The 11,435-nt window shown below is 35.6% G+C and overlaps 2 protein-coding genes across 2 annotated transcripts; both read left to right on the plus strand.

The window, feature by feature from the left end:
- The first annotated feature begins 1,782 nt into the window (after positions 1 to 1,782).
- Positions 1,783 to 2,448, plus strand: LOC127244457 (agamous-like MADS-box protein AGL29). The gene has a single exon (XM_051265013.1). It carries the CDS (start codon positions 1,783 to 1,785, stop codon positions 2,446 to 2,448), a length of 666 nt encoding a protein of 221 aa, XP_051120970.1.
- An 8,041-nt stretch (positions 2,449 to 10,489) lies between these two features.
- On the plus strand, positions 10,490 to 11,047 carry LOC127244458 (agamous-like MADS-box protein AGL62). The gene has a single exon (XM_051265015.1). The coding sequence runs from the start codon at positions 10,490 to 10,492 to the stop codon at positions 11,045 to 11,047; it is 558 nt and encodes a 185-aa protein (XP_051120972.1).
- The last annotated feature ends 388 nt before the right edge of the window (positions 11,048 to 11,435 follow it).

Here is an 11,435-nt window from a genome sequence, read left to right on the forward strand (position 1 = left end):
CTAAAACCTTTTTGCTATGAAATCATATTTTCGAAGCTATATCTCGTTTCTTAACTTTCATTGCAAAAAACTTATTTTTTCTTATGGAAGTCATATTTTTCGCCAAAGACATTTACTAACGTGGTATAGGCACGAAACATTTCGTCGCAAAAATATTTTCGCTATGAATTATTACCTTTTGCTACGAAATTTTTTTGTAGGTAAATTTTACCTTTTTTTTTTTTGTAGTGGATGTCAATAATACACTACAAGAAAAAATCATTTTTGTAACAAAACTTTTTTTGTCTCTAAATTTACTTTTTCCGTTACTAATGACATTAGAGACGGAATTAGGAATGGAATTACGTTAGCTACCTGAATTTTAGGGACGGAATTCTGTTACAAATATATTTTTTTTTTTTGTAGTGATAGTAGTATAGTATATCAAAACAACTCAAGGTTCTATATAGTTATTGTGGATGAAGAAATTTAGGGAAAAGCTTGACTTCAACCAAAAGCGGTACGTAATAATTTGGAACAATCAAAGTGTTATTCATTTGGGTTATGATTGAATAAAAATGATCTATATTTTATATATATGCATATGTCTCATTTCATATTTTCTATTTTTGCATGCATGCTTTCAATATTTTAAATATATCTCAAAAAATACTTTTTATATTTTTATATGTTTATTTTTTTAATTGGAAATTATTGAAAAATTACAGTTACGATGATCTATTTTCCTTATCACATTTATTAAAAGAGATTTATATTTCATATATATGCATATGTATAGAGTAAGTTTTATGTTGAAAATTTTCTTTTTCGGACTTGTAGCCTCTAATTTTATATTAGTTTTTTTATAATTTATAATTATTTTAGAAGTCTTTTTAATTTACAGGTGATTTCTAATTTTTGTGTAATTTATTTTAAAATTTTCAAGGTTAAAAAGTTGTACAGACTAAAATTAGAAATATATATATATACATAGATGTACCTTTTTTTTTGTTGATGTATACTGCATATCTTTTAGTATCTATTTAAACACCATATATATCTAGCACTAGTTAATTTTCACATAAATTTTTGCGAAATCCCACATGCAATTGTATAGGTGTGTATATATATATATATATATATATTCTACTACTATGACTTCTAATACTTGAAAAAAAAAAAAAAAAAAAAAGAAACGCAATAACTACAATAAGTTTTAGATTTTGTTTGATTTATGAAGATTAAACCGGATGTTACTTATTGCTTTTCTAAGGGAAATGAATGGTAGATTTAATTTTTCTACAAAAGGAAACTAGGAAAAGATACCACACACTATCACACCATATCACTTATTACTAACTCCATGAGATCTTATGTCAAATATTAGGAAAAGAGTAGTATCCAAAATTTATTAACTATATGTCTAATAAGATTGGTTACTTACATGATAAATCTTGCATAAATAAAAAGTGGAATTACGATATCAATTCACTTTTCCTACAAACAAAATAGTAATCAAGAAACAAATTTTGCTTGAATAAAAAGTGGAATTAGGACATCAATTCACTTTTCCTAATTACAAAAGTAATCAAGAAATAAATTTTACATAAATAAAAACTGGAATTATGACATCAATATGCTTTTCCTTCAAAAGTAAAGTTATCAGAAAAGTTTAAACTAGTATAAATATTAGGATATCCATAGATGAAAATATACACACAATTTTACTAAACATATTTCTTTTGTTTTCTAACATATTTTCTAAGCTCTTACAAACCTACCTTCCTGTTCATTTTCGACATTATGAGCACTCCTCAAGATCAAGCTGAATCTTCATCCCGTCGAAAGCTTGGCCGTCGCAAGATCCCTATGCAAAAGATAGAGAAGGAGAGCAACATTCTAGTCACTTTCTCAAAGCGCAAGTCTGGAGTTGTTAAGAAAGCAAGTGAGCTATGCACTTTGACGGGTGCAGAGGCTGGCGTGGTAGTGTTTTCTCCTGATGAAAAAGCCCATTCCTTCGGACATCCAAGTATTGATTCTATTTCCAGCAAATTCCTTACCCCAGAGAATATAAGTGGAGGTGATCAGTGGAGAGAGGGTCGAGATTTGGCTTGGATTCGGCAATACGAGCTCAACCATTTGGCTCGACTAGAAGCAGAGATAGCTGCAGAGAAAGCACAGGGCGAACAATTGCTGAAGATGAGGGAGAATATGATACCATCAAGTATGGAGGGGCTCAGTTATGAGCAACTCAATTGGTTGAGAGGAGCTGTGACCACCTTTGGGAGTGACATGAAATCCTGGGTGAAGAATATGACTAGTGGAATGCCCATTGCCACTCGGCCGGCACCCAATGTTGGTATGGATCATCCGCATGGAGTAGGGTCAAGCTCAATGATGCCATATGATCAAAGCTTGAGGCCGAGTGGAAGTGGCAGCAACAACAACGACAATGGCGGGGGACTATGAAGATGGTTGGTAATTGTGTGAGAGTGATGTTCGAAATAATTTGATGCATGATTGTTCGAAGTAATAATGAATTAAATGTTATTTCATCTTTATTGTAAGAATAATATAATTTTTCGTGTTGTTTAATAATAATAAATATGTGTGTGTCAATTTAAATATTTTGTTTCATAGTTCCATTTATAATATATTTTTATAGAAATTATAATATTTTATACTTATTTATATTTTAAGTTATTATGTTTGTTTTTATTTTTTTGGTCAACATATTGTGTATAGGGTGAAATTTATAATTGTTCTCTCAAATTTCATGGCCCACTCCGTATGGACCTATTAAAAACATGATCTAAATAGGTTGGAAGGGTTGGGAATTAAGATCGAATGTACAGAAATTGGTAATTGAAAATTGAATTAAAGGAAAGGAACCGAAAAACATTTGCAATATATTGGATGAAAGTAAAGATTCGAGAATGTATCAAATGAAATTCAAGACAAAAACGGAAATTAAAGCAAAAGTAAATTGCAGGGATGGGAAACTGGATGAATCCTTCTAAATCTATAGCTGTCTGTGTATCTTTCTCCCCCTTCCTTTTGTTTTTAAATATGTATTTTTTATTCCTTCTCTTTCTCTTTCCTAACTTCAGTTTTCATCATGCATGCCTTTATTCACTGTGTATAATTTAACTATTTGAACAATGATCCAAATTGCATGTTTCAATGATTCTAAATGGATATGCATATTTTTGGACTTAATAGTTAGATTGGACTTCACCATCTTCATTTTGAGTTTCCGACATCTCGGTATATTTCGGCCTCTAAATTGATATTTTTGGGCTATAACAATTACTTATAATATTACAATTTTCTATATAGAAAAAAAAAATCAATATAGAATTATTTTAAAATTCAAAAAAAAAATTATTTGTTTCGTTAACAACTGCATATAGGATGAGATGTCTCTTTGAAAGAAAATAATCTTGTGTCTGTGTCTTTTTGCAATTATTTTAATATATACTCTTTGTTGAAACGTGACTTCGATTTAGCGGTCTACCCGACTAGAAACCAAAGCGAAATGGCTGTTTCAATCGGCAGGGTTCCTTTTGGGCTTATCCTAATTAATAACAAATAGGCTTAGGGTTTAGGGTGTTTTGGGGTGCTTATAAATAGACAACTATGGTTCTTAGTCGGATGACATAGTTGTAAATCTCTTAATCAGTATAATAAAATCTCTCCGGTTCTTGCCCGTGGACGTAGGTTGACACACCGTCACCAAACCACATAAAATTTATGTGTTCTTTATTTGTTTTCTTTCTCGTTTTCTTATAACAAGTGGTATCAGAGCCATATCTCATTGATTGAAGATGTCCTTGTATAAGTTTGATCTGGAGAAGTTTAATGGGTCGAATGACTTCACGCTCTGGAAGGTCAAGATGAGGGCACTTCTGGTTCAACAAGGATGTGCGGCTGCGTTGGAGGGAGAAGACAAGTTTCCTAAAGACACGAAGGATGAGGTAAATAAGGAGATTTTGGCAAGGGCTCATTCCGCGATCTTGTTGTCACTTACTGATGAGGCGTTACGGGAGGTTGTAGACCAGACAACGGCTTTTGGGTTATGGAATAAACTGTGTGAGAAGTACCAAAAAAACTCTCTCACGAACAGGCTATATCAGAAGCAACGTCTTTACACCCTCCAGATGTCCGAAAGTACTCAGGTAAAAGATCATCTTGATACCTTTAACCGTATCATTCTTGATCTTCAAGGAGTTGAGGTTAAAGTAGATGATGAAGATCAAGCCCTAATTTTATTGTGTTCACTACCTGGGTCATATGAGAATTTTGTAGATACTATGCTATATGGTAGAACTACAATTTCTATTAATGATGTGAAAGATGCCCTTATGTCCAAAGAATTGAAAGAAAGGTTTCTCTGGAAGTGGGTTCTAGTTCAGGTATGTTTGCAGGTAGGGGAAGACCACAGGAGAGGGGTAACGGGAATGGGAGGTCGCGTTCAAAATCAAAATCCTCTAGCAAAGTTAAGTGTTATCTTTGCAAGGAGAAATGGCACGTTAAAAGGGATTGTCCACAGAAGAAGGGAAATACAAAAGTTGATTCTAGTAACAATGGCAGCAGTGCTGCTGTGGTACAAGACAGTTCTGATGATGGGGACTTTGGTGAAGTTCTGATAGCGTGTAGTGCTAGTACTGCTGATTCCTGGATTATGGATACCGGTGCTTCTCACCTTATGACATTCTCTCGTAATCTACTCACTTCTTTTAAGGAGTGGAATGGAACGGTGAAGTTAGGTGATGATGGAGTTCTAGCCATAAAAGGGAGCGGGATAGTGCAGATAAAATTACATGACGGTACTGTCAGGAAATTTGACTGTTGGTATGTTCCTGAACTCAGAAAGAATTTGATTTCTCTTGGCACCTTAGCCAAGAATGGTTTAAAATATCATGGTGAAGGTGAGTGGGTGAAAGTCCTGAAAGGTGCTCTGGTAATGATGAAGGGAAAACTGCAGCATGGAATTTACTTTTTACAGGGCAGTTCAGTGATGGGAACGGCGGCGGTATCCCAGTCCTTGGATAAACATGATGACAGGACAAATTTATGGCACCGTCGATTAGGTCACATGAGTGAGCTAGGGTTGTCTATATTGAGCAAGCAGGGTTTATTTGGTGGGGATGTGATAGGTAAAATTCAATTATGTGAGGCTTGTGTAAAAAGGAAGCAACGCAGGGTGAGGTTTAGTACCGGTCATCACACTTCAAAAGAAATTCTGGAGTATGTTCATTCAGATCTATGGGGTCCCTCTCCGGTGAAATCGCAGGGCGGGTGTTCTTACTTTGTCACTTTCATTGATGATTATTCGAGAAAAGTCTGGTTGTACTTTCTGAAGACTAAAGATGAGGTGTTTGGGAAGTTCAAGGAATGGAAGACCATGGTTGAAAAACGGACGGGTAAACAGGTCAAGACTCTAAGAACTGATAATGGGTTGGAGTTCTGCTACGCTCTATTTGATGATTTCTGCAAGAAAGAAGGTATAGTGAGGCACCGCACTGTACGACACACACCACAGCAAAATGGAGTTACAGAGCGAATGAACCAAACCCTTATGGCACGTGCTAGGTGTATGCGCATATTTGCTAGCTTATCTAAGCAATTATGGGCTGAAGCAGTAAACACTGCTAGCTATCTGGTTAATAGATCTCTATCAACTGCAATTGACTTAAAGACTCCTCAAGAGGTATGGTCCGGTAAACCCTCTTATTACTCTAATCTAAGAATATTTGGATGCCCTGCATACGCTCATGTGAATGATGGTAAGCTGGAGCCGAGGGCGGTAAAATGCATATTTCTAGGGTATGCAACATGAGTAAAAGGTTATTGACTGTAGTGTACAGAAGGTAAAAATCCTGGTAATCTTATTAGCAGAGATGCAACCTTTGATGAATTTGCTATGCTTGATCAGAGTAGAGGTTGTGAAAGTATTGTAGGTACAAAATATTCTAGTGCTAACCAGAGGGTGGAGTTTGAGACTCTTGACAGAGTTGTGTTAGAGGAAGAGCAACAGGATAATACTATTGATCAATCCGACCAACCAAATCAGTCAAAACCTCAAGGGAAACCAATTGAGGGGGAAACTGATGACGCTGGTACTGGGGTTAAAGATTCCATAGCAGCAAGAAAGGGAAAGAGAAATATTCAGAAACCAGCTAGGTTTGCAGGATGTGTCAATACATGTGACATGAATTCTGTGGTTTATGCACTGGCGGTTGGTGATGATCTTGGCTCTGATGAGCCAAAGATATATAATGAAGCTGTGGCGAGTAAAGATGCAGAAACCTGGATTATGGCAATGAATGAAGAGATGTAGTCTCTTGAAAAGAACAAGACTTGAGATCTTGTTGCACTACCAAAAGGGGTGAAGCCAGTGGGATGCAAGTGGGTCTTTAAAAAAAAGAAGGGAATTCCTGGTGTTGAACCTGCTAGGTTCAAGGCGAGACTGGTGGCAAAAGGGTTTTCACAGAAGGAAGGAATCAATTACCATGAAGTCTTTTCTCCTGTGGTGAAACACAAAACCATTCGGGTTCTTCTGGCAATGGTGGGTGCTTTTGATCTGGAGCTGGAGCAGCTTGATGTAAAAACAGCATTTCTTCATGGTAATCTAGAAGAACAGATTTACATATCTCAATCGGAGGGGTTCTACAGTTCTAAAGGGGACCAGGTATGCTTGTTAAATAAATCTTTGTATGGTTTGAAGCAGTCTCCGAGGCAATGGTACAAGAGATTTGACTCATTCATGGTGTCTAATGGTTATATTCGTAATCAGTTTGATAACTGTGTTTACTCGAAGAAAGTTTCTACTGATTCCTTTGTGTATCTGCTGTTGTATGTGGATGATATGTTAATTGCAGCTAAAAACATAGTTGTAATTAATGACTTGAAGGCTCTACTAAAGGGTGAGTTTGAGATGAAGGATTTGGGTGCGGTAAAGAAAATACTTGGTATGGAGATCTGGCGTGATAGAGAAGCATGACGGCTATGGGTTTCTCAAGAAAAGTATATTAAGAAAGTTTTGCAGGCATTCTCTGTTGATCAGTCCAAACCGGTAAGTACCCCTTTGGCGGCACACTTTAAACTTGATCGAAGCACTATACCGGCTACAGATGAAGAGGTTAGTTACATGAAGACGGTTCCATATTCAAGTGCAGTTGGAAGTCTTATGTATGCGATGGTATGTACGAGACCGGATCTTGCTTATACGGTTAGTGTGGTGAGCAAGTTTATGGCTAATCCGGGTAAAGCTCACTAGGAGCTGTAAAGTGGATCTTGCAATATTTGAAAGGAGCGTCTGATATTTGTCTGGTATATGATGATAAAGGCCATGGTGATGGTCTTGTTGGCTATGCAGACTCTGATTACGGGGGTGACTTGATGAAACGAAGATCACTGACTTGTTTTATTTTCACTCTGTTTGGATGTGCAGTCAATTGGAAGTCTACTTTACAACCTACGGTTGCATTGTCGACGACTGAGGCGGAATACATGTCAATGACTGAAGGTATTAAGGAGGGTATCTGCTTACATAGTCTGGTGCAGAGTTTGGGTTTGAAGGTGGAGAAACCGGTGTTATTCTGTGATAGTCAAAGTGCTTTGAGTTTGGCTAAAAATCCAATGTATCATGAGAGAACCGAACATATTGATGTAATGTTGAATTTTATCCGTGATGTTCTGGAGGAAGATAAGTTTTCTATTTAGAAAATAGCTACATAACACAATCCAGCTGATATGATGACAAAGGCGCTACCGACGGAGAATTTTGAGCATTGCTTGAACTTGGTGAATATTCGTAGGAGGTAAAACCCTCTCGGGGCATCTGGCAGGAAGGAGACGACTGAGAGATACTGACGAACCTTTGGCGGTTGGAGAAACTCCAAGTCAAGGTGGAGATTATTGAAACGTGACTTGGATTTAGCGGTCTACCCGACTCGAAACCAAAGCGAAATAGTTGTTTCAATTGGCAGGGTTCCTTTTGGGCTTATCCTAATTAATAACAAATAGGCTTAGGGTTTAGGGTGTTTTGGGGTGCTTATAAATAGACAGCTATGGTTCTTAGTCGGATGACATAATTGTAAATCTCTGAATCAGTATAATAAAATCTCTCCGTTTCCTACCCGTGGACGTAGGTTGACACACCGTCACCAAACCACGTAAAATTTATGTGTTCTTTATTTGTTTTCTTTCTCGTTTTCTTATAACACTCTTAAATATGGTCATAGATGTCATTAAGTTGCTCGAAAATGAATTTCACGGGGCAGTGAGATCTTGACCTACGGTAACGATATCTACGATCAAGTGTGAGGCTGTTGCGGAAATCCGTATAGTCGCTCCAACAAAGGAAACACAAGAAAAATTATTTTGCAATTGCCGTGTTGTAGCCTGTGATTTCTTTTGTTGGCATGATCTGGTGAGCACTCGTGTTGGGGAGTGGAGCAACGATGGGGATGAAGTGAATGACTTGAAGGTTTACTCCTCTGCGTTTGATGGGGAGCAACTCAAAGAAACAAAGGTGACGCGGATGTAGCGTACCAATTGAAGTTGACTGTGGAAGAACTACGCCATGAATAAAGCCTTGCGAGCTACATTAAGGTACATCAAGCTTGTCATGGTTGGTGTTATGGTGCTTAGCATACCGAAAGTCTTGTTTTAAGTAGTTGGTATTTAATTAACCCAAATACGATATTTAATTAAGGAAGTTAGTTGGAGCAGCTGATCCTCATAGTTCGTTAAGTTTCGATCAACCCTAATACTTGGGATCCTATGGATGAAGATATGGTCTCTGGATCCGATTCGATTTCATTAAGAGGAAAAACCTTATAAACATCGTATATTAATGAAAGACATGATTAACTAAGGCTGTTTAAACGAAAATATGACAATTAAATAGCATTCCCAAAGCACTTGGGGTTATGGATTATCCTTCCCGCAAAGAAATTTTAGGCCAAAAATCGATTTATCTAACCAACAGCTACTATATCCATTATACCATAAATCAACAAAAAGATGAACTAATTTTGTAAGGGATATGGCCTCAGTATAGACTCGTGACCACGAAGTCATAGATTCGAACCAGACGCTCCAAATTTTGCGTGCCGCCCCCGACAAAACAGCATATAAATATCACAATCAAAACAGCCTTGAGTGCAATGGAGAAGTGAGTTATCATCAGTTTATACACAAACATATGACAAGATAAGAAATCCTTACATACGTTAATTACTACTACCACATATATATATTAATAAAGTACGAGAATGTAAAGAAGCTTCTCAACTGCCTCTCTCTATATATATATGACATCACACAACTCGTTCAAACTCATTACTAAGTAAATAAATACCGGATAGATAGATAGATAGATGCATCATTTAGGTCATCTCAGCTTGAGTCAGATTGTTTCAAGTATAGTGTAAGTTTTATGTTGAAAATTTTCTTTTTCGGGACTTGTAGCCTCTAATTTTATATTAGTTTTTTTATAATTTATAATTTTCATAGAAGTCTTTCTAATTTACCGGTGATTTCTAATTTTTATGTAATTTATTTTAAAATTTTCAAGGTTAAAAAGTTGTTCGGACTAAAATCAGAAATATATATATACATAGATGTACCTTTTTTTTGTTGATGTATACTGCATATCTTTTAGTATCTATTTAACACCATATATATCTAGCACTAGTTAATTTTCACATAAATTTTTGCAATATCCCATATACACATGCAATTATATATGTGTATATATATATATATATTCTACTACTATGACTTCTAATACTTGGAAAAAAAAAAAAAAAAAGGAAACACAATAACTACAATAAGTTTTAGATTTTGTTTGATTTATGAAGATTAAACCGGATGTTACTTATTGCTTTTCTAAGGGAAATGAATGGTAGATTTAATTTTTCTACAAAAGGAAACTAGGAAAAGATACCACACACTATCACACTATATCACTTATTACTAACTCCATGAGATCTTATGTCAAATATTAGGAAAAGAGTAGTATCCAAAATTTATTAACTATATGTCTAATAACATTGGTTACTTACATGATAAATCTTGCATAAATAAAAAGTGGAATTGGAATATCAATTCACTTTTCCTACAAACAAAATAGTAATCAGGAAATAAATTTTGCATGAATAAAAAGTGGAATTAGGACATCAATTCACTTTTCCTACAAACAAAATATTAATCAAGAAACAAATTTTGCATGAATAAAAAGTGGAATTGGGACATCAATTCACTTTTCCTAATTACAAAAGTAACCAAGAAATAAATTTTACATAAATAAAATCTGGAATTATAACATCAATATGCTTTTCCTTAAAAAGTAAAGTAATCAGAAATGTTTAAACTAGTATAAATATTAGGATATCCATAGATGAAAATATACACACAATTTTACTAAACATATTTCTTTTGTTTTCTAACATATTTTCTAAGTTGTTACAAACCTACCTTCCTGTTCATTTTCGACATTATGAGCACTCCTCGAGATCAAGCTAAATCTTCATCCCGTCGAAAGCTTGGCCGTCGCAAGATCCCTATGCAAAAGATAGAGAAGGAGAGCAACCTTCTAGTCGCTTTCTCAAAGCGCAAGTCTGGAGTTGTTAAGAAAGCAAGTGAGCTATGCACTTTGACGGGTGCAGAGGCTGGCGTGGTAGTGTTTTCTCCTGGTGAAAAAGCCCATTCCTTCGGACATCCAAGTATTGATTCTATTTCCAGCAAATTCCTTACCCCAGAGAATATAAGTGGAGGTGATCAGTGGAGAGAGGGTCGAGATTTGGCTTGGATTCGGCAATACGAGCTCAACCATTTGGCTCGACTAGAAGCAGAGATAGCTGTAGAGAAAGCACGGGGCGAACAATTGATGAAGACGAGGGAGAATATGATACCATCAAGTATGGAGGGGCTCAGTTATGAGCAACTCAATTGGTTGAGAGGAGCTGTGACCACCTTTGGGAGTGACATGGAATCCTGGGTGAAGAATATGACTAGTGGAATGCCCATTGCCACTCGGCAGCAACAACAACGATAATGGCGGGGGACTGTGAAGATGGTTGGTAATTGTGTGAGAGTGATGTTCGAAATAATTTGATGCATGATTGTTAGAAGTAATAATGAATGAAATGTTATTTTATCTTTATTGTAAGAATAATATGTTTTTCGTGGTGTTTAATAATAATAAAAATGTGTATGTTTTTCATGTTGTTTAATAATAATAAAAATATGTGTTATTTGTATATTTTGTTTCATATTGCCATTTTAAAAATATATTTTTTTATAGAAATTATCATATTTGATACTCATTTATATTTTAAGTTATTATGTTTTTTTTTATATTTTTTTGTCAAAATATTGTGGGTAGGGAGAAATTTGTAATTGTTCTTGGAAATTTCTTCGCCCACTCCATATGGGCGTATTGA

Source organism: Andrographis paniculata, unplaced genomic scaffold (genome assembly GCF_009805555.1).
Source record: "Andrographis paniculata isolate CXL003 unplaced genomic scaffold, ASM980555v1 Contig9END, whole genome shotgun sequence".
NCBI lineage: Eukaryota > Viridiplantae > Streptophyta > Magnoliopsida > Lamiales > Acanthaceae > Andrographis > Andrographis paniculata.

Bases quoted from the DNA above. Each gene is read 5' to 3' on its own strand.
- LOC127244457 (XM_051265013.1), top strand. From the start codon at position 1,783: ATGAGCACTCCTCAAGATCAAGCTGAATCTTCATCCCGTCGAAAGCTT.
- LOC127244458 (XM_051265015.1), top strand. From the start codon at position 10,490: ATGAGCACTCCTCGAGATCAAGCTAAATCTTCATCCCGTCGAAAGCTT.